The 24398-nt window shown below is 42.5% G+C and overlaps 2 protein-coding genes across 4 annotated transcripts; both read right to left on the minus strand.

Annotated features, from left to right (window-relative positions):
• Positions 1-8: 8 nt before the first annotated feature.
• On the minus strand, positions 9-12525 carry gyg1a (glycogenin 1a). 2 transcript variants are annotated; one of them, XM_064338685.1, is made up of 8 exons: positions 12366-12525; positions 10332-10467; positions 9716-9890; positions 8714-8876; positions 4287-4413; positions 2359-2581; positions 1811-1861; positions 9-1236 (listed from the first exon to the last, which is right to left on the minus strand). In XM_064338685.1, exons 1-8 carry the CDS (start codon positions 12370-12372, stop codon positions 1072-1074), a joined length of 1047 nt encoding a protein of 348 aa, XP_064194755.1. In that variant the 5' UTR covers positions 12373-12525; the 3' UTR covers positions 9-1071. The 2 variants fall into 2 exon arrangements, with proteins under 2 accessions (XP_064194755.1, XP_064194756.1); XM_064338686.1 differs by lacking the exon at positions 1811-1861.
• A 2411-nt stretch (positions 12526-14936) lies between these two features.
• On the minus strand, positions 14937-22662 carry LOC135256679 (type-1 angiotensin II receptor-like). Of its 2 annotated transcripts, none has more exons than XM_064338687.1 (2): positions 22316-22662; positions 14937-17995 (listed from the first exon to the last, which is right to left on the minus strand). In XM_064338687.1, the coding sequence occupies exon 2, from the start codon at positions 17932-17934 to the stop codon at positions 16855-16857; it is 1080 nt and encodes a 359-aa protein (XP_064194757.1). In that variant the 5' UTR covers positions 17935-17995; positions 22316-22662; the 3' UTR covers positions 14937-16854. The 2 variants fall into 2 exon arrangements, with proteins under 2 accessions (XP_064194757.1, XP_064194759.1); XM_064338689.1 differs by having other exon boundaries at positions 22285-22662.
• Between the last annotated feature and the right edge of the window lie 1736 nt (positions 22663-24398).

Below are 24398 nucleotides of genomic sequence, written 5' to 3' on the forward strand. Positions count from 1 at the left end.
CAACAGCGTTCACAACACTAGTCTTTTAATTTTGCAGATACAGGGCCAGTGCTACAAGCAAGCTTAAATAATCCAGTAGTTTCATTTTTCTCCCATAAGGGAACTAAAAACAAGAGCTAGCTGAGTGTACAGTGTTGTACACACTGACTTGGGGGGAAGACCAGCAAAATATCACACTTCAGTCCTCCAAAAACATGGAGTGTAATGGCCCTAGTTTCCACACTGTGAAAGGAACAAGTGTTAGGAGAAAGGCAGAGGGTAAAAAGCTTTGAAAGGAGTGATGGTAGCAGGTAAGGTGCGATGCAAACATTAGGCTAAAACTAAGGCCACTGTCAACTTTCTCTGAGGGTGTTCTATTGCAGACTTTTTGAGGACCAAAAAAAATTGCATTTTTCTTGAATTTAAACAGGGTAAAGCAATACAACAGGTTTAAATCAAGCAGTTTGGTACAAACATGCAAAATACTGTACAGAGGTGTTCACGGTTCAAGGCTTGGGACGTGCTCTCTCTTGATCCATACAACTCACAGAACAGGACGACGCAGGAAAACTTACAGGAACTTACTTATGTAAATCCTGTTTAAAAAGGGGATTTCACTTCTCTCCCCCTCCAATAGCTTCTAATGGGAGCACTCCTCTCACCAGACAGAACACATTTCCTTGCAGTCTGGATAACTGAATGTCACTTCCTACTCAACACATGACGCCACGCTAGGTGTAAGCCTAGGTTCTGTAACTGATGTCCAATTTTGGCAAATTCTTGCCTCACAGTATGCGAGTATTAGAGAGAAAGAGGAGGGACTTCTACATACAGTACAGTATACCGCGTAGTTGCATTTTGCTGCTAAGAATTTTAAAGACATTTATCCATCGTAGCATCACCTCCACCAACATAGTGTAGTGAGCCAGCAGGAAGATGAATGCACACTGTATTGAACCATTTTTAATAAGAACCAAACGTGGTTGACCACCTGAAATTTGACCGCATTCCGTGTTTGCCAAAAGCCTAAATTTGTGTAACTGCAAATGCTTTCTAGATGCATTTTTACCCTCCCCCACCCCCTTTCCCTTTTTAATTTAGGAAAGAGTCCAACTTCCTCTGTATGTTTTCAAAGCTGTCCATGCCCATGTAGTCTGCTTGGCCTTGTTCCCACTTCTGCTTGCGTTCTTCTGAGGAGATGGTGGGGGCTGGGGGTGGCGAAACGTGGATTTGGGACACCCCGTGATGAATTTCGTCCTGAAAAGAGGGGAGGGAGAACGGGGTAAATACAGTCTCAAATATGGACTTCAACACCACATAGCATTTATTCACCAGTTTTTTTTGTTTTGTTTTTTTAAGATAAGCCATGCAGCACAAGCCACCTTTACCAACAGTGTTTCGTTGCTAACAGACAGCTTCCCTAGCGCAGGGTGGCACACCGTGAGCGTAAAGCAAATAGGGCGAAAGGGCGAAATGAGGAAATGACCCAGCCCACACCGTCAACTCTGATCGCCACCGGTTACAGTCAACAAGTTCACCGAACAACCAAATCAACAACAAGCAGGACCGACAAGAAGCCAAAGCGGTACATCAAATGCGCAACTACGTTAAACCCGGGAAAGGACCGTCTTCGGCTTGGCGAGAGGCAGGTTTTGAGCTCCGACACCAAGGCAGAGCCCCGGACATCCCTTTGCACACATTGCTTTGTATGGAATGGCCGACCGAGCGCCGCGCTGGGAATTCTTTTTCGGATCAGTCACCACAGAGCGATGTTAGAGGCCTCTTGAGAAAAAGCTCAGCCACAGCTAAGCATCAGGCCTTTACTGCATACCTTATAGCGGTCACAAGTGACTGCTGGAGGAGGAGGGGCCGTTTCGATGAACTGCACCAGATAAGGAGGGGAGCACACAAAGTCAGACTGCAATCAATCTTCCCTTCAATCAACCAGTCCTTCTGAACAATAATTAACCACTTACCGAGTGCCCTTGGAAGGGGGTCGACAACACAAGATCAACTTAGTTTTTATTGTCTACCTCGCTTTGTTTAAATTACTTGTGGTTTATCATTACAGATCATTTTTATGGGGAAGTGACAAAGCTCTGAATTAATTATACAATCCATAATTGTACTCTATTCTGACACAGATGTTTTCCAATCTGTTTTATGAATAGAACTTCAAGATTCAAAAGAGAAATGGTTTCACATACTGGGTTTGGCTATGGCAGACTTGTACAACAGTTTAAACCAAACAAACTAGCACAGATACACTCTTCACAGACACAGAGTCTTCATGACCAGTCCTGCCCCCAACCCCGCCACCCCGTTGAAAAACGGGGGCTTTCCTGTTCATATTACCAGTGGGTTTTCTGGGGTACTTACGGTCTCCTCGCATCCAGAGTAGAAGGGCTGGCTCCCATACTGTTCCTTCATCACTGACAACACTGTGCCAGAGTAGATGTCCCACCACTTCAGAAGGTAGTCGGGGTGGAGCGTGGAGGGGTCCTGCGAGTGCCCCTTGACGCTCTTCGTCTTGGCGTCGTACGAGTAGTTCCACGGCTTCATCTTACCCAGGAAGTGGACCACTTTGGCGTCGCTGCCGTACCTGTGAACGATTCGCAAACAGCGGCCCTGAAGAAGGATGCCCGCATTTAAGGAACGACTGCAGACCTATGGTAGCCAAAAATGCAGGACTCATTTAAGACTCAGTCAGCGTCAGAAATCAGGGGTCTAGCTTGCCCATGGAATTTTAAATGCACCAATCTGCGTTTTACACCAATTAATGTGTTCTGATAAAAATACTTTTGACATAATATGCAAACTTACAATAATAAAAAATTAAAAACGTAGATTCATTGTGTTATGACGATTGTAGCTGAAGCAGGATGAAAAAACTACAGATAATGTTTTGAAGTTTTGATCAAAACAAGCGAATATAAAAAACTATTTTATTAAAATATATATTAAATATATGCAATATTTAATATATGCAATTCAATATATGCAATTTCTGTTGTAATTTATTTATGCTGAACAAGCTAGCTAGAGCGTGACATCTTGTTTCGACTTTTCATTCAAATCAAGCACTTTCTCTTCAAGTCCTGCAATGCCACCAATGGCTGTGTAAATATTAGGATCAATACACAACACAAATGTCAGACACTGAAAGACGACTGGCTCAAAGAAACGTGGAATTACTTTGTTGTGGTTCAAAAAAAAAAAAAGAATAAAAAATAAAATAAAAAAAAGAAAAGAAAAAAGAATAATATCTGAATTCTGTCATTCTGGATGAATAATAATTTAATACTAAAAATAGAATGAATTTGGTGTTCACAGCCAAGACCATAGTCAACCAAGGTTGAAAAGAAACACGACGGCACAACACGTATACAAATATAAGCAGGTGTACACGGTATACTATACAGCATGCCGCTTCCAATTACTGCTAAAGGCCCTTGTGTGTTTGAGAGAGACTAGGACTCGTGCTTGTGCTCACGAGTAGCCCGTGTTTTCATCGACGGTACAAAACACGTTCACCCGCTTCCTTTCTCAAACACCGCTGCCAGGAGAGGCTATAACGGTCTCCTAACCTGGGGCGATCACTCACTCCACAATAAGCAAGGCTTTGTTTACCGGTGAAGCCAGCGGAGGGGCGGGGGCTGGCTCGCGAAAGAGCCTCGTCTGTCTGCGGCATAAAAGTCTTTAAATACAGCTTTCTATTTTGGGAAACCGCTGGGATCTGTTCTCTGTAGGCCCGGAGTGGATATACAAGAACAGGGAGCCAAGGCCCGGGACAGCAGTTGGTCCCTGTCGCCCCGAGTAACCCGACACCTCGTGCGAGCACGCGCCCAGTGCGACCTTGGATCCGTTTTATTCTCTGAACTTTCGAGCGCAGGAGGGACCGCACCGCGTCTACGGTCCAGGGCTGTCTTATCTCATTAGCGCAAGTATATCATAAACTTAAGCAATGAAGGCACTTCAAATAATGAATAGTGAGACCACACAAGCCAACAAATAAAAATGTATGGACCTAGTTTATCGTGTACTCGTTGAGTTTAGAGCAAACATATTAAACCTTGCGCAATGACATGAAAACCAAATACCGCTCGTCTTCAGGATTGCATAAAGGAAGATAGAACAGCAAAGGAATTAGCTCTGTCAACACGCCCAGCTCTAATTATAAATTATACACAAACAAATTCAAGATTTTGCTCAGATCTAGAGCCAATAAATATGTGACACACCCTCGTTTGTGTGAATAGGCCAAGTCACAGGGAGAAAATTTTTTTTTTTTTTGTGGTGACACTCACTGCTTGAATGCTGGGAGATAAGAGTAGATGGCTATGCTGCTAAGGTTGTAGATGAAGGGAAGGTGTTTTGTGATGTCTGCAGTTGCCCAGTTGCTGAAAAAGCTGTTGAGAACTCCCTGGTCCCCACCTGCAAACAGAAAAGCACCCCATTATTAATGCAAAACGTGAACAAAGAAACAGTTTACCAGTCCATCTAAGGAGTGACCAAATACATCAGATAGAAACACTGTAAAGAGAATGAACACCCTCACATATACAGGAAGTGGGTAGTATTTCACAAACTTCCACAATGATTTTTAGAGAATGAACCCGGTCTGAAATACTAGCTCACTGAATGCTGTAAAGGTTTTGTTGGGTAAACCTAAAGTAAAAATTGAAAGTGAAAAAGAATACTCGGTAGTACTGCGCAAGGGGGGATAAATTTCAGTCAGTGAACCAATAGCGCAGACGGTCATCCACGGGAACTGTAATCGTGACATAACCAGCCAGCCATAGCCCCTGCGCTAAGTGTGGAAACCCCCCCCCCAGTCCACATGGCTGGGTTCCACAGTGCAGCAGACAAAACCTTTATGAGAACACTGTGCTTCAGTGATCCACGCACCTGGGACACCACTGCATAAATACCGTGGGCTCGGCTTAGCTGGCACGCTTCCCGAAAATGGAAGCCTTTGAAAGTTGCAGCCAGCGGACTGACGAGGGGAAGCATCAGCCACTTAATGCCATTAACACAGCATGGATGGCTTTTGTTTTAATAAATCAATAGAGTAATGCAAGAGCGGCCGGGATGGCCAGTTCTTTTCAGCACTTTATTCCAAGTGCCCCCAAGTTAAAGCACAGGCTTATTTTTGGTTTCCATTTGGAATCTTGGCAACCACAACGAGTGTACCCCAAAAAAAGACTTCTGAAAGGGAAAACTCCCCCCTTCTGCAAAGTCCAACTGGGGTGAGGGTCCAGCCCCAAATCTGGCAGGGTGAGAGAATGTGAGGCCAGACATCCTGTAGCCTTAGTCCCCCACACATACAAAGTATGGCATGAAAACGGAGCCAAACTTGGGAGGCAGTTACAAGCAGAAGGCCAGCCGTCCGCTGCTCTGGTACGGGAAATAGAATGCACATTATCACACACGAGAAGCATGGATCAGAGCAAGGTGGGCCGATTGATTTGTGGAGCACTGGCTTTGCTCTAGACATTGCACAGATGACCATTCTTCCAGGCCATTTAAATCGGCCACAAACCCCGACAGCAATCCGGGGAATCTGTCTGCAGGCACACAGGGCGTAATATATGCGCATTAATTAATATACAGTGGCATGAAGGGGGAGGGGCAAACAAGAGGGCCAAACACTCCTGCCAGGCTCTGCCAAAGCCACACACAAAACAAAACCAAAAAAAAAAAAAACCTGTAGGACGGTCACCCCGGGAAACGATTAGTTTGCTTCTTCGGGGCCCTTTGTGACCCAGAAATTCTGAACACATGGTTCCTGGCTGCCACAAGGCTTTCACGACGGCCAGACTTCAAGTGTGTAACTAGAGACAATGCATCGAAAAATTTGCCCACTTTCATTGAGTAAATGCTGGGAAATCTATATCTTGAGACAATAGTAGCCTTTGCATAGTGGGCACAGCTCAGCATGCCCAGGGACCAAGAACAGGCGTTTCCTTGTACTTTTTCAGACTGCTTTTTCTTTCAGTGAACAATGGGCCAAATATGAGATGACAGAACAGTGATGCCAAAAGTTACTGTTGTGCAGAGCAAAAAGGTTGCAGTACACAATGAGAGTGGCTTATAGCCACAACAGGAGAGGCTTATTACAAGTGGCTTGGGTGACAAACATTTCACACATATAGATGTATATATGCCAAATTAAAATTGTGATCAAGCAATCAAGTAAAAAAAAAAATTAAAAAAAAAGACTTACTACTATAAGGATGACTACACAGCTACACAGACCTAGACTTCTTGTGACAGAGGAGTCATGTTCTGTATTTCAAAGCCTTCAACAGCAGGCAACCACTGTCTGATTTATCCTAATTGAGAGACAGAGCATTCCACCAATAGGTACTAGCTTTTTCCTGTAATAGTGCATGGACTGGAGGGCGTACAACTGTCCAGTTGGATGAGTGCATGTATTTTAGCTGACAACAAAAAAAAAATCCTACAACAAAATAACATTCAGTATTAGCTTAAGGCATGCTGACCAAACCATGTTTTAGAGACCTTGGACTTTGCTAGCTTACTGTAAAATGGGGCATGATTTTTTTTGTGGACACGCTGGAGATGCTCATGCAAAACGCGGCTCCAGATGAACCGCGATGCGAACCACGCGCTCTGTATAAGGCGGGCGGCTGTGACCGCATTTCCAAAATGACATGCGGTTACTGATCTGCGACAGGGTGAATCGCCTTAATGGATGTGTGCGGGCTATTTCCAGCACCAGGGCTACGCAACCTGCGACACCTGACCACGAACGCCAGCGTCCATGCGAGAGGTTAACGGGGTTCAGAAACACGAAGTCCGGAGAAGTAAAACGAGAGGGCTACACGGACAAAGACGTGGTGTGCGCTAAAGAACACACTAGAGCGCACAATACATCAGCCGCAAACACATAAAAACCTAGGCTGAATCAAATACGTTGTGTGACACTTGCAAATTTAACAGAACAAGATGCATATAATGACAAAATGTCATCCATGTGATTCTGGCACTGAAATATTCCAACAAAGAAAATAAAAGCACTACAAGAATTTCCATAAAAAAATCTCAGTTCCACAGCCTCTATAAAGGAGCAATGCTTGTGACTGAACTTCAAAACTCAAAAGAATATTTTCAGCATCACCAGCTGTAGATTAATGATTCTTATATTCTAATATTTTAAGTTAGCTTACAACAAATAAGACTCTACTGGCTCCATTCGCCTACTCAAAAAAGGAATTGTATACAGTGTGCATATTTTCTTTAAAATGACACATAACCGAAACTAGGAAAAAACTCATACCAAAGTAGGACTGTGGCATCATGCACCCAACTTGAAAGATGACTTTATGGAAAGGGCCTGTGCTTATAAAACACAACTAAAAGCAAGGATTCAGTGAATAGGCTTTTTGTGTTTAGGGAGAATCACTGCCAAATTCCTCAAGCAGCTCTGGAATACAGTCTGGAGACTTGGTGCCAGAGTGCCAGGACTGTTATGCAACATCAGCTGGGCCCATTACAGGTTTGTGAAAGAAAACAAGGCTGGAAAATTTAATTAAGCACCGGAGAGAGAAAAGCGTGCGTGATGTAGATCAAGCGGAGGTAGGACTATCAAGTCTATAAAGAACCAGCGGCTGCCTGTCAGTGCCATCGAGTATGTGGCTATTGCAACATGGGATTGCTAGGTTGCCCCACCCCGCAAAGCATCCCAAAATAACTACCGGCAAAGTACATACTGGGGGAGTGATGGGAGGGTCACAATGACAGAAGGGCCTTGTATTTGAGCTCACACCTCTATAAAGAAGTTACTTATAAAACTGCCCGTGTAATTTCTTCATAACTTAAGCCCATGTTACAGCACTGAAACAGCCAGCCAGCGCCTTAGAATAGTCCCAACACCACAACTGCATTTGTGAAACACCCGATTGTGCAAAAAATTCACAGTTGAAATGGTAAAAAAGTGTTCAGAAATCCATCATTCATAATGCTGACAATGGGTACCCACTACACCCCACAGTGGGTCTGGATCTCCATAGTAATGTGACTTACAACCACACGGTGAACTTAACTGTAGGACACCTATTTTAAAACACACATGCACTTATCGTCGTTATTTATGGAAATATCTAACCCTAAGGGCACACATGAAGGACTCAAAAGGATAATCACTACATTACCCATCGTTCTTTCCATAAACAAGGATAAGCACATTTGTGTTTAAAAATAGGTGTGGCCTACAGTTCAGTTCTCTAAATCACAATTTTATCAAGATCCAGACCCACTGTGTGGTTATAAAAATCACGATTTTATGGAGATCCAGGCCCACCGTGGGATGTAGTGGGTACCCATTTTCAGCATATGAATGGTTGATTTTGTAACACCATTTCACCATTTCAATCATGGGTTGTTTGTTAATCGGGTGTTTGAAATGTGGGCAGTCCATACATATTTGACCACTAACTTGCTCATTTTCCTTCCTGTGCTGGTTAGTTATTGCGTTGCGAGATGAATGACGTTCTAAACATTGCGTTACAAACGTTCTTGCATAACTTTTCCTGGGGCTTACAGGGTATGCCAGAAGTAAAAATTTCAACAGTCTATTAAAGAGGAAATCTGAGAAGATAATTTTCATAGCGCTATGGCATGTTCAGCTAAAGCACAAGTTCTCAGTGCAGTTCACCCCCCCCGACCCCCCCGACCCCACACACACACACAATGCAAATGTCAAACTGACCATCGAAGCTGCCGTCCTCAGTGCAGAGTCGGATGAGCTGCCTGTAGGTTTCGTTGGAGGGCCGGAACACAAACACGCCGGAGTTGAAGCAGTCCGGCCAGCCAGGGTCCGGAGCTGCGGACAGCTCCTCGCGATCAAACAGCTCATCCACATTCGACAGTACCTGGAACACGGACCAGAACCACACTTAAGACTCATCCCTTCTGATATCCTGCATAGCCAACCCCCCGACTCGTCCCCCCACATCACACAGTTGATGTTTTTTTTACATTTATAAATGCAATTGAGAAAGCTCATCTAGTACTAAAAAAAAAAAAAAACTTGCTTAAAAAAAACACTCAAAACTATTAATTTTATTTGTTGTTGACAAATCCTGACAAATGTTGACAAATCCAGATATCCTTTAAGGCTTTGTCCGTTCTGAAATATACATCAGTAAGTTGCCTTACAATTGTATATTCAAATTAACATGAGGCTTCCAAGTCGAAGGTAGCAGCTCTTTCGAAGTGAAGCCTCCATTGTTAATGAAACTGTATTATAGCATGTTCCAACATTTACTTACATACAGAATAGATTCAAAAGCCCATTGAATCACATTTGTATATTCCTGGTATGTTGAACCCAACACCTTTTCAGTGATTTCCTTTCTCACAGAATCACACTCTGTAAGAAAGACCCAACCCTGTTCCTGGAGATCTACTGTCCTGTAGGTGTTGACTCCAACCCTAACAAAGTACACCTTGTTCCACATCTAGAGATCACGCTGAGCTGCTAATTAGTAGAATCAGGTGTGTGTCAAACTAGGGTTGAAATGAAAACCTATAGGACGGTAGACCTCAGCCATGCTCTAGACGATTTCTAATGTGTCATCACATTCTGTGAGAGTCCTTTCACACCATACCTGATCTTTTATATTAGGCACATACACAGTACAACCTGGACGAATGTTAATTAACGCACACCATGTGTCATGTGTTGCGCGATTCAAGGCCGTGCGCTGACCAGTGTGTCGGCGTCCATGAAGACACATTTGGAGTAGTGTGTCAGTGTCCAACAGTGTAGCTTGGTAAAGGTGACACCGAGGTCCGGCCTCTTCATCAGGGCCAGATGGGCAGAGTCTTTGCTATCCAGCAAATCCACTAGCCGGACCTCATCATAGATCTTCTGAAGCACTTCCCTGTGAGAGGGGGGGAATGGAAAAGAACTATCTGCAGGCCAATTGATTTTACAACCAATCTATCATCCCTGCATAGCAGAGCTGACCGCTAGCATAAACATTGTGCAGGACGTCGTTTAGGACCACAACCACTCCTGAGCCACACAATTTATTTATAAAAATATTTTTAACAAGAGCACTTTAGGGTCACCAAAACCAGCAGGGCCAGCTCTGCTGTGTAGGCCCGTGGAGCATTTGTTTGGAGTCTCTACCCTCTTATCTGAAGCACAACACCATTATAGCAAGCCTGCTTTACTTAGCCAGCTCCATTTTAGAGGGCCTTACTGAAACGGTGTACACAAAGCCCCACTTCCCCACTCTCATTTCCCTTACCATTTAAATGTGTGCGTGCGTGTGTGCGTGTGTGTGTGTTCGGAGGCTAGTCTGGGATTTGAACAGTACCTGGCTGGTTCGGTCACATGGGGGCCAATCAATGCCACCAGATTCCTGGATGTTTTGTGGGTGCGCAGGGATCTGCCAAGCACCATCGCTCCCTTTGCATAGTTGTCATTGGTGGCCAATGTGACGAATGCCTGGTCTGTTAGAACATAACAAATGTGCCTCACTTAAAGCAGGTAATGAAAGCACAGAAAGTCTTACACAGCCCCCTTGCTTCTGTAAACTGGCATGGGAGGTTTGCAGGAGGTGGGATGGGGTTATCCCCCCCCCCCACACACACACAAAGGAAAGCCTATATTTTCCATGTAGGACTCGTAATACGAAGGGAGAAAAAATGAACACGTGTATGTATGTACAGTAAAGTATGTCATATCTCCATTTTCCTTGTGCAATGAATGAACACACCCACTTAACAGAATGACATGAAGACATGTCAAGAGCACGCAAAATGTCTAATGGCTTTGTCCCCTTAATCCACTGAAAATGTGTAAAGCTGTATTTCTAAAACAATTTGCTTCTGTAAATGGAAATAACTCCATGACTTAAGTCTAATTTAAGTTTCTTGTGTAGTAGTATTAATATTCTCAGGTTACAAAACCTGGCATTTGCCCACTACTGAAATTCCTTTATTTGACAATATAGTGCTTGTGCACAACTCATCCTGAGGGCTGTTTAAATCACACCAGTTGAGGTCTATTATAAAAAGTCAATCATACCGATTTGCTGAACTGCCTGATAAAAAAAAACTGTTATGCAAAATTATACATTATAAATTATATATTTATGTATGGAGACGTCTTCTTGATTTTGTTTAACTATTATGCTATTACACAAACTCAAACGCGGGAGTGTTTTTAACAATCATCCATCTTCAGCAACCACAGTTTTAATGATGTAAAATTAGAATTAACCCAGCAAAATGCAATAGTATATGAATAGTTAACATGTTGCCTCGGCGATTTACTGCTCCACATTAGCCCATAGCGTTGTTAAAATGACCTCAGGGGCGAAAACACAGACCAATACCAATCCTGTTAAATTAAAGATTTGTTTTTATTAAGATTCGCAGCGTTTGAAGAAAGTATAGCCTGCCCTACTTGTAGGCTAGAGCAAAGTAGCTCACAAGAACGTGGAACAGGCGAAAATGTAACGAAAGCGTAGTTTTTGCCATGTTTCAAGCATGGTAGAAGTTCTACTGCCTGATTTCTCGTCTCCAGCCTTCTAGATTCCGAGAGCTAACGTACTGAACGACGTGACCTGCAGCATACGTGAACTTCCAAGAAAATGTCAGGCTCGAGTGACGTATGTTAAATATATATCACTTACTTTCAATAAGATACAGGAATACAGTTCAGGCCTCCGGTGGACAAACAATATTAGGCCCACGGAGCCGACTCAGTTCTACGTGAGATACAATTACAACTGAACTGCTTAAATAAATGCAAAAAGTTCGCTATAGCCTCTATGGGCAAGCAACTGCCGGGTACAGGTGAGCGCATGCTCTTACAGAGATGGCTTCTACCGTTTCAACACAAATTGTGGAATAAAGTAAAATATACATTTCTGCTTCCCAATAATCTAGCCTTTCCTCTGTAATTGAAGAAGATCATGCCTGATCTGTAGTGCTGTTTGGCTAAACAACAACAGTAGCCATTGCAACAGGAAATATATTCTGTCCCAAAACTGCCTGTGAAGAAATAGCAGATAGCCCGGAGTAGGGAAGCTGCTAGGCCCACGCCTCCTATCGGGGATTTTAAATCGCTGCAAAACTTACGTATGTTATCATTCACAACTACTAACGAATACTGGTTTCCTTTCGACAAAACGCAGACCTCCATTTTATTCGTATATGCAATGCAATACCATACTTGTAATTAATAATAGTGTAAAATGCGTGTGTTCCGAGGGCGTGCAGCACCGTGCAATAGGCTACGAACAGGAACACAGTGTCCGTTTGACCATTAAATGCGTGACATTACAAGCAATACGCTTCAACAGAACGTGCTTTTCAATTTTATTTTACTAAATTTTACGTACCTGCCATGATTCGTATGTAGTTAAAGCTCCTGTTCGTAGTCCCACACTAAAACGAAGCAGCCTTATTCCCCAGAAAGAGCACGCAACGAAGACAACGATAAATTTATAGTAGGAGGAGGACTCAGTTGATATATTCAGTCATGTGATCACTTCGGACACACACACCCCCTCTCATAGAGCTGCGTAGCCTATACTGTTTTTCTGTTGTAGTTGTATACATTGTCGCAAATAACGCACATATCTACAGCTTATACATTGGTTAATATCATGATTAATAACCTACACGTTAATAATCGCGATACTTAATTGTTTGATGCTTTTTCATCAGTTATTGTGGAAGCATTAGGCACGTATGGAAAGGTCGTTATTTTTACAGGCAGTTTCACTGCCAATTTCACAACAAATATTATGATCATTGTTCTCAAAATAAAGACTTTAGGCCTATTTAGTGAAAGTTTATGCAATTTGAATTAGTATAAATTTCAGACTTTGTGAAGCCTGGGCTAGTATAGTGTTTGCTCAACATTATGACTTTTTTTATTTGATTGCTACAAGCCTGATTGCTTCATCGGAGCCATCAGATTTAGCCTACTAATTTAAAGATGGAACTTTTAAGCAGTGGCGGCGTGCCCATTCAAATTAAGAAGTGGGCACGTGCCCCCTGAGATTTTTATTTTTATTTTTGGCCTCCAGCAGATATAAAATTAACATTTTGTACCGGTAATTTGTAATTTCCTATTTATAGCCTACATGATGATCTCAAGTCAGAAGTATTTTTCTAAATATGACTGAGAACATACTTTGGTAAAACCCTAATCCCTTGTTCCCCATGTTGCTAGTTCCTCCCTCGAGTAAACTGGCATCAGATATAATAAAACCGTCACAATATATTTATCTCAGTGGGAGTGGGCTGTACACATAGAACTGTACCACACAATGCTCATTAGGTTAACGATATTTTAGCATGAGAATATAGGGGACCAAGGATTGTGACTATCCGTGAAGCTAGCAAACTCCAGTGGATACTCGCGGTATTGCTGTTCAGTAAGCCTCTGGTGCCAAAAAGCAAACTTCCCCATCGAAGTCCATTTAAAACTACAAATTTACCCCTGCCAAATTCAAGCCGCAATATGTAGGTTTTGAGAAACGAGTGAGAAAACCTAATTTTGGAGGGGGGAAAAACCTTCCACCCTCTCCCTCCAAACGCTCCAAATCATGGAGCATTGATAGGAGTCTGGAGCAGTGGAAACGTTCTCTGAAGTGATGAATTATGCTTCACTGTCTGGCAGTCTGGCGAAGGAATCTGGGTTTGGTGGAATGCATTGTGCCAACTGTACTGGCCCGAATAGTGGCAACTGTAAAGTTTTGGTCGAGGAGGAAATATGGTCTGGGGCTGCTTTTCATGGTTTGGCCTAGGCCCCTTAGTTTCAGTGAAGGGCGATCATAATGCTACAGCATGCAATGGCATTGTAGAGAATTGTGTGATTCCAACTTTGTGGCAACAGTTTGGAGCAGGCCCATTGAGCATGACAGTGCCCCTGTACATAAAGCGAGGTCCATAAAAAAATGGTTTACTGAGTTTGTTGGGGAAGAACTTGACCTGCCTGCACAGAGCCCCGACCTTTACCCCATCAGACACCTTTGGGATCTGTGACAACCATGTCTTCTGTGCCCCTCAGTTATAATGTCAATAAATTACTTTAAATCATTGTTTCCTAAAGACCGCCAAAGGTATTTTGGCAAAATGAACTGACCTGAGTGCTGTCGATCTTTATGTGGTTACAGAGTGCACATGTAACTACATCATTCCCTGACATCATCAATCGTATTTACTCCCCCAGTAAGAGACCACCCTGTGGTCCAAAATGAAAATAACACTGCTGGTTTGAATTCCTTTTATTTGTTGTTATATAATTGACCGTGTCTTGCGCCTTGAATAAATAAATCAAATAAATCAAATGCCCTGTCCAAGAAATTGCAATTATAGGCAGGCTGCCATGCCTTTAGATATAGGTAACCAAATATGCAGGCCTGCTGTACAAAGGTAGCCTATATACCTGGCTGTAATAGTACTAGTGTGTCTGTATTCCAAACACTTTCAAGCCACAAGCAAACCATAACGTCTTTCATTGGATCTGGTTACATATGGAATGATACAGTCTCTAGAGTAGGGAACACCCATGACAATACATGGAGACCAGCAATAGGCCTATTTCATCCATTTATTCCCGGTTTGTTTTGTTTGTAATGATAAATGTACTGGGATGTGCCCCACATCTCTGTAGCATTGTTGGTGGGGAATATCGAATGAGCTGTCCATTTCCTTCAACCCAACATTTGAGGATCCAGGAACAATCACTCAGGGAACAGTTAAATCAGTGTGTAATGCTGTTGATTTTAATTAAATATTGAATTAAGTATCACTTGTGATGGCTTACACAACCATTTGAATTCATTTCAGTTCGCATTATACAACCTTTCACCCCACATGAACGCACTTCTAGGAAGTAAGTAGCCTACCAACAGCCATGATGTGGCCCTCAAACCAAAACAAAATACATGCATTCCCAATCACTGTGTGGAAATATTTATTTTAATATATTCATTTATAATGGAATGTACACGTACAAAAAATAAAATATTTAACAAGACACCAGCACATTTTAAACATCACATATTTCACAGACTGCACTCAGAACTAACGGGAATACACAGGCGAGGCCTGACAAGTTCAACAGTAACTTTTTACAGTAAAATTCACTCCACCTAGGTTTAGAATGATGGATATTTCCTTAACAAACACCCAACGGTGACTAACAGAGCTTGCCTTTAATTTATTATCCATTTATACAGCTGGATGCTATACGGATGCACTTCAGGTTCCAGTCTTGGCTCAGGGGTACAAAGGTAGCAGCCTACCCCCCCACCCCCTGGAATTCAAACTTGCGATTGCAAGTCCAGTTCCATAAGAGTTCAAGTCTAGTGTCCCTTGTGTCCTGTAACATTTCATTTCTCCCGGGTAGGTGATGCAATGGTCAGTGTACAATTAATTTCCGTTTTGCTCAGCGGTTCACCGATAAGCCTCATTTTTAATATTCTAATTGAACCATAATCATTGTTCCATAAAAGCCCTTCAGAGTCTTCCTTTAATCAGTTCTACGGTAAAACCAGGCAAAATATAGCGATGTGTGCATGTGAATCGAAGACTGAAAACACGGAAACAAACATTCACCAGTCTTGACGACCAAAATGAAAGTTATTACCTTATCACCTGGGTTTACTCCTCCCTGACTAATGAGGTGAAGTAGTACCTATGTAACATTTGCACAGTCATGCACAAATCACTGACATGTACCATGGTCAGTAAAAACACACACATACACACACATATATATATATATATATATATATATACACACATACACACACACAAATTAAATGAATTGAACCACATTTCAATCAAAAGTGTCCGTCAGCTCCTCATTCAGTTTCACACAACGTATTCCCCACATACATCATTAAAATAGAAATATACGCAAGTAAAACAGTTTAAGCCTTCCAAATGTAAACCTTTCAGGGAAAAAGATTTGTGTCAATCAGACACATTTTTATGTCAGGGACATAAAGCTACATACCATTTTGTCTGGCAGATGTTGGATTTGGACAAACAGAACATTCCTGTACCCAAAGTAACTCGGACAAATGTGCACTTTCTGACTGAAATGTTCTTGTCAGGACTTACAGGCGATGAATTTACAGCCATGCCTAGTTTTTTTTCAGACCTCACAAAACATGTGTTTGGTGTGTGACTAACAATGTGTGTTCAATCCATCACTCAAAATCTCAGGACAACACTTTGCTGTTCTATTGAATCTAACCACGCACTTCCTCTTGACTTAATCAAGGTAATTATGTTTCAAACAGAAATAAAAAGATCTGTAATTTCATCAATAGCATTTTCTGTTTTCTGCCATTAAATGTACATCAAATCACCACAGATAATAAATTACTATAAGTTATAACTTCATATAGCAATCATATAGACTTTGAAATTTGGGAACAAAAAAAAAAAGAGTGGATCTGATATTGGATGGGATTTTCCATAATCTCTCTTCCGAATCCAAAATAAATTATAACCTGGGAATTTTAAGATTACATTGAGGCATACAGAGCTTCACCCTTAAACTGCATGGGAGCTTCCCAGGCAGAAAGGAATTTCTCATATACTGTATAGGTTTCTTTGCTGTTCAGCACCAGTCCATTCCCCTTTTTAACGGCTGGCCTGAAGTCTGTCAGGTACTTCACTTTGTGCCCCTTTCTCTCGGTTAAGTTTGCAGTGACCTGGCAAAAGAACACTCTTTTTGCAGCGACATTCAACACAAGACTTAAGCACGCTGCAATGCCGTTGGATTCTGTAATGGTGCAGCACTCCTCCAAACCCCCCGATTGTACTGGGACAGGTGTGCAGAGTGTCGCCAACGTCCTCCCCTCACTTGGCGGGCTGCGAAGAGGCGGCTTTGCCAGAGGTGAGACGCAGCGTCTCTGAGGCGCGGTAGGAGAGGGTGCTCATCTTGGTGGTGAGGCTGGGGTGGGAGTGTCTGGGGGCGGAGCCGGGCCCGCACCTCAGCAGCCGCAGGAGGTTCCGGCGGAAGTTTCGCCCCACGAAGCCGTACAGGATGGGGTTCATGCAGCTGTTGAAGTAGGCGATGCAGATGGTGAAGGGCAAGGCGGTGTCGATGATGTCCAGCGTGGGGCAGTTCTCGATCACCTTGAGCAGGGCCAGCACGTGCATGAAGTGGAAGATCTGGTGCGGCACCCAGCACAGGAAGAAGGCCAGCACCACGGCGGCCAGCATCTGCAGCACCTCGTCGCCTCGGGAACGGCTGCTCTGGACGCGCCGGGCCTCCAGCAGGGCCCGCCCAATCAGGCAGTAGCAGGTGACGATGATGACAAAGGGAATGAGGAAGCCCAGGACGCTCTTCATCAGGCCTATGGCCACCAGAACGTGGCTGAGCTCGTGCTTGTCCAGGGTGCCGCAGACGGTGGTGTTGGGGTGGTTGATGGTGAAGACGTCGCGGCTGAGCGCCGTGGGCAGGCTCAGCAGGAAGGCAAAGGCCCAGATGAGGACGCAGGTGATGCGGGCGTACACCACCGTCCGCCGCTGCCTCGACCGCACAGGGTGCACGATGGCCAGGTAGCGGTCGATGCTGAGCGAGGTGAGGAAGAAGATGCTGGTGTAGAGGTTGAAGATGGTCAACCCGGCGCTCGCCTTGCACAGGAACCCGCCAAAAGGCCAGTTGTAGCCCATGGCGGTGAAGGTGGCCCACATGGGCAGGGTGATGAGGAAGGTGAGGTCGGACACGGCCAGGTTAAGCACAAAGATGTTTGCCACTGTCTTCAGCTTCATATAGCAGTAAATGACGGCCACCACCATGCTATTTCCCACGATGCCGATGACAAAGTTGCAGCCGTAGACAACAGGAATGAGCGTGTAAATGTAGCTGTGTCTGCCGGATGTGTTGCAGGTTATATGGATTCCCTCCGTCCTTCCCACTGTTAAGTTCTCCATGCTGAACGATAAGCAAGATCCCACTACTTTGTACAGGCCAAGAAGAGATGCTCACAGCCTCCTGTACAGAACACAGCACAGTCAGGAATGTAAATCACGATCCCAATGTTAATGTGTATCAAAAACAGCAATGAAACATACACATCCAACGTTGGATGGATGTTTGAGGGCGACACATTAATAAAAAAAAACCTGCACACAATGATACTGTTTCCACCATTTATTGATAACATGTCGCTCTGACGTGGATCTTTGTCAGGTCAATCAAATCACAGTGTTATCATGCATACAGTACTTAAAAATGGTTATGATTTGGATACAGTCATATTTCAATTAAGGTGTTTACATTCACCATGAAATAAATGGCTGTTGAAATTTATTTATGCTCAGAATCCAGAATTTTCCTGCAACTGTATTATTTGCAAGAGATTTTATGCTACATTGTGTTGTTTTTTTCAATCTTTAAAAAATAACTGGCAACCACACAAGTCCTGACATTAGTGTTTCTTAACAAACACCTCAAAAATTGATAAATAAATCTGTCTAAGCAAGAAAAGTGTACTGGAAAATGACAGGGGACTGACAATGTCATTCAAGAGCGGTTACCCAACTGATGTTACTGGAAGGTGAGTGGGTGGTTTTCATAAGGCACATCAGTGATGTATAACAATATGTAAATATCATGAAGCAGTATTAATTCCTGTTTAAAAATAAAATGCTTATATCATTCACAGCAAAGTTAAAAAATAATACTGCCTCATAATACTGTATTATGAAGTAAAAAAAAAAAATCTAAATGTAATAATTTTAGAAGCTCTTAAATTACTGTTGGCCCCAACACTGCCTAAAGGCTAAACCAGCTGACATAACTTTCAAACAGAAGTGTGGTTTCTAACCATTCCTGAAACATGCCAAGTTTCTACTTTCGTTACTTGTAAAAAGGTGCATTGATGTGTGCAAAATCATAAGTGTCAAAATGTTCCTGATGAAACGATCTTCTTTACTGCAGTTTACTTGGTTGGTTGTTTTGGGAAAAAAGAAAAGCTGTCTACATTTGATTAAAGTTCTGATTTGATAAAGTTCCTTTCAGCAATTGTTCTCATTTGTTGACACAGAATTAAAACACATTTTAGCTATTAAGCACAACATAGCAACAACTCATGCCATGTACACCATTCCACTAAATAGTCCAACAATTTAGTAAGCTTTACACCAAAATGCTAATTGGAATGAATGGCTTTTTTAACGCTAGATAACATTTCTATAATAAATGCACGAGTGCATTATTGTTTTATAAAGCTCGTTCAATTTTATATAGATGAGATCGTGTATAAATCTAGGTAACTCAAGTGCAATGTTTTCTGTACACCACTAGGTGGCATCATATTTCTTGTTTTCAAAAGAAAACCCTGAACCATTTCGTGCATTGGTGGCGTTGGTCGCATGCATATTCTGCTCATATGGCTTTGTACGTCAAGGTGATCCTAACTGAACGGAAACCGCATATAGCTGCATTATTTATCTTATGTCCGTTTCAACATATTGTGTGGATGTTTAGCAAATTGACCTTTCTTTATCTACATTTAATAAAGCAAGAAGAATTTAGGTCGGAGTTTAACTTTTTCTGTTAATTATTAACTCGCAAACAAATGCATGGGTCATTTTTTTCTCATAAACACAATTCAGCTAATCACCTAAATTATCTTTCCAGACTGCGTTTTGTTTTACACATGCATGTATTTGCATTCAACGTTAAGGACAAACCTTGTTTTAATTAATACAGGCATAAGTAACATTTAGCACAAGGTTTTACCCCGCTGAGTACAGCGGTATCGCTTTTAAATAAGCAAAGGAAAGATGGGTGCCGTTCATAACTGTTTCTGGCTCTTGTCTTTTGTGTCAGAGAGCAGCAGGCTGGATTGTGTCAGTAGGCCATTCCACCCAGAATGTCACGGCTCTGAAAATCCGTCTCTGTCTAGGATCTGCTGTTAGACAGAATGTCTTTTGAATGATAACGTCCAGATTGCAAATACTATTACATCGCAGTACCCCGACTATTCAATTAATTTTGTATTATTTCGGCATTAGGCTAAGCTGCGCTGAATTTGTGCAATATACTTCTTTGTCCGGGGTCGCAGTACATCGTCTTTCAAGAAAATTGCCTGGCCTCACGGTAAATGCATTCTTCTGAAATCACTTCCTGCATAAACTACGCAAAGACATCAGTTGCAGATGTAACTGGCTGTGGCAACCGGGACGACGTGGGTGCCAAGGGCAACACTATCCTCAAATATCATTTGTTGAATTTCCTCTTTAGAACCTGGCTGCAATAAAATACGATGACACAGATGTCACCTCTTTAGATTTAAAAGTGTTTCCCTTAGTTAATGATTATGGCAGGCGTGGGTCGTAAATTGCGCTGGTTAGGGAATACGATACTAGATGATCATTGTTTTCATTTAAATTCTAAACATTTCTCATGTTCTTCCAGTTTTATTTTGTCTTAGCTATTTTCCACATCCCATTGACCCCCCATTGACTTGCTTATGTCTTTTTCATGATGTCAGAAAAAGAAAGCCAAACACTTGCTCTTGCATTGGTCCTGAATGGCAGACCAATGACAGACCATTATAAACCGTTTTCCTCCCTTTTAATGTTAAAGTTAAACAATTCCACAGGTAAATCAAATTGAGGTTTGAAGGTTAAATGAATAAAAATAATATGTAATTGGATGATGAAGCTCTTCAGTTTTTGTTATCCAAAAGATTTGTCCTTATATCTGTCCACAAATAATGCCAGGCCTAATCCAATTCAAGTAATGCAATTTTGGAGAAAGTTCACTAAGTAAGCTGTGGCCCTATAGCTGGTGTTACCAGTAACAGGAATGTAAACAAGTACTTGACTGTGAATGGAAAACAATTATGTGCTAGGTGCTAGCCGATCAATCACAATGCATTCAGGCATGGGCACGGGCCGTTGTGGATTACAGTTTTCTTTCATTCATGTTTCCCTCCCACCAAAACGGGACCTCAAATCACTTGTTAACCCCGGTGTCCTGAATTGCTGACTGCAAGGTACCCTTTACAAAAGTACGAAACTCCGGACACGGTGGGGCCACCACTACGTGATGCGGAAACTCTTCCACTAACTGATCATCGCAAACCTATGCAGCTTGACAAACCAACACCGTTGGGACAAGCCAAATGACTTGAGCAGAGCTAGATTATTTTGGATCGATACATTAGTTAATGCTTTGATTCCTTCAAGCCCAGTTATTCATGGATCTTTTCTTATGAAGATGCAGCAGAGGAACCACATCAGATATCCAAAAAAAGAAGAACAAAAAGGAAGGAAACGCAGCATGAATCTATCGCTCTGTTCACCAGCATTTAGAGCTGGGGTACTTCCAGATCTACTCGTCCCGAGACAACAATAACTCACGAGCAGAATGTCACAAGCATTTCTCCAGACCCGCAGATGGTGAGAACCTCAGGAGAAACCTAATGGAAAACAATACTACGCCTTTGGAACAATGTTCCTGGCTAGTCAGCTCAGATCTTTCCCCACTCTCAGTCTGAACCACAACCAAACACATATGCTTTTAATGTATTTTATGTGATGCGTGGAGCAACAAGACCTTTAGCGGTTTCCTGAGCTCTGTGACTGCTTGATCAGATATATATGTAGATGCAACTGGGCATTTTTTAGAAAAGGAGGCACCACCGTGCTCTCAGGAAGGGAAAGTTGTGACCTTGTGTTGCGTGAGTTTTGCAGATTTACCCCCCGGCTCCATAGAGTCCCCAATGAATATAAGAGTAGATTTTCTGAGATTCAGGAATGATGTTGGTAAGGAAATAGATATTTACCCCAAGAGAGATTACTGGGAGTGCTGAGTTACAAACATTTTCCAGAATTTTCTTCCCTCCAAACCTTCCAAGTAAAAGTCCTCGATCAACTTCAAATTTAGCTTCAATGCAAAAGACAAACTGTCTGAACAGAGGCCAAGATGGAAGAAGTTCTATTCCCAAAAGTTTGGAACAACTTCTTAAAAGTTTTTTTTTCCCCCTACATTTTATTTATTAGACAACAGAAATATCCTGTGAGTGAATTGTGATGCTATTTTTTTATTGCTTGTGATCCGCTTGTGTTATGAAATCATTTCACATAAATACTGCATGTGTGCATTGAATGAACAGTAGGCTATCGGCTAATAACAAACAGATGTTTGTGGACTCCACTGTGAACAGCTTTCAACGAAAGTCCAAATGGGAAGAATCTTTGCACTACACAAACACTTGAAGATGCAACAAAAAAATGAACAAAATAATAACAAGAATAATAATAAATGACCATTGGCTGATTGTGGCCGAGGTGTCCTTACCTGGGGGTTAAACGGCAGCTGTCCGGTGATGTTTTGGAAGGATGGAGGTAAAGTGAAGGAGAGAGAGAGAGAGTGAGAGAGCGAGTGGGGTCCAGCTCCCCAGTGAAGAATGAATCCAAGTTTGGCCGAGCGGTGATGCTGCCAGGCTCACGCACACACACGCGACGTGCGTGCACACGCACACACGGCAGAGGAGCGGTCCCCTTCAGTGTATCAGCCCCTGGGCTGCGGGCTGTGACACCGCTGTCTGTCTCTCGTCATGGCAAATGTCCGGCTCGCCTCTTTCCACTCTCGCTCTTATACTTCCCTCCCGGCCCCTCTCTGTCCCCTGTGTGAGAGTGGGGTGGCTCAAGAGACTGTATTAATAATACCAAAGTGTCCTGGACATAGGGTCAGAGGGAAAGCGGAGGAGGGACTGTGTGTGCGTGTGTGTGTGTGAAAGAGAGAGAGAGAGAGAGAGAGAGAGAGAGAGAGAGAGAGAGAGAAGGGGTGTGAGAGAAAAGTTGGGGAGATGAAATTATTTTAAATCCACCGCTCATTTTATTCCACTTATTTCACTGCTACCCTCATCCACATAAGCCCACATGAACATTAGATGACACATGAAAGTGCTAGTGCAAAATCATCATGAACAAGAGAGTAAGAACAACAAAAAAAAACAGCATTCAACAGGTCCGTAGTTTGAAACGTCATTCCATAAAACAATGCTCGGCCTACAGAGTCATCCTGACTGAATAAATCCTGAAGAATTTTACACACATCTGCAAATCTTTATACCAAATATTTGTTAAAAAGTATTAAAATGTGAATATCAAAGTTAAACATAGAACAGTCAAACACACACACACCAGAGCACACTTTCAGAATTCTTTTTTAAGTGTGCTTATATTGGCAGATGACCGCATTATCACTCCTGGATACTTGACACTGCCTGAATATGATTATGACTTTCAGGGGTTAGCCAGGATCAGTACTCAGTTGCTGAGGTGATGGGGGGCACTGTTAGCACTTTCACTGAGTTAAAGAAGAGAGCTGCCTGAATTCTGAAATGATCTGCCGAGGTTCTAGACCAAGGGCGTCCAATCTTATTCGAAAAGAGCCTATGTGAGTGCAGACTTTCGTTTTAACTCAGAACTAAGTCACCTGATTCTACTTATCAAGGTTTTGATTGAAGACCACAATTTGTTATTTAGTTGAATCAGGGGTCATAGTGCTAGGCTTAAAGAAAACCTGTACCCACATCAGTCCTTTTTTGGATAAAACTGGATACCCCCTGTTCTAGATTGATTTTTCTGATTTGTAGAATGGGTCCTTGAGTCGTGGGAGAGGCCCGGTGAATCAGTGATCATACTCAGTAGTTCTTTCCCCAGGAAGGCCTGTCAGCACCTCTTGTGTCAACAAGCAGATGAGTTTCTTCCTGTCCAGCCCCAGCAAACATGGGCCCTGTTTAGCACTGATATTCACCACAGGGTTCCAAAATGGCAAGTTAAGTATAAGATGTTGGTTTGCATCTTTTAAAAAAAAAAAAACAAACATATTTTTAGATTAGACCCAAGATTTTGTTTCTCTCTATGGAATGTCCAATTTAGGCCAATTTCAGTGCCTCAGCATCCTGTGACAATTCAGGAGAGTGCAGACTAGCACACTTTTCACTCTGCAGTCCACTAGGCAAGCAATGAGTGTTTGCCAAGCAGTACATACTCACAGACCCTAAATTATCTGACAGATACCCTTTCACACAATGATCTATAAAAAAAATCTAATATATTCAGCATGTAAGTAGTGAATATACAATGTTGAATCATGAAGGCATGCACACACACACACACACACACACATGTACACATCAGACCCAGGCTGCCAGTCTGATTAGATCACAGGTGTCAAAGATACTGTTAAGTGTATGATGAAGGGTCATATCTGTAAAGTGGATTAAAATTCAGTGGGCCACTACCATGTACTAGAACACTGTGCTACTCTGCTACTGCTGCTACAACTGGTATTACTTTGATCATTAGTATCAAAGTGTTGGCGCCCTTCCTATTACCGCTACACTAAAAATAGTACTGCTTTTACTGCACTG

Source organism: Anguilla rostrata, chromosome 6 (assembly GCF_018555375.3).
Source record: "Anguilla rostrata isolate EN2019 chromosome 6, ASM1855537v3, whole genome shotgun sequence".
In the NCBI taxonomy this organism is placed as follows: Eukaryota; Metazoa; Chordata; class Actinopteri; order Anguilliformes; family Anguillidae; genus Anguilla; species Anguilla rostrata.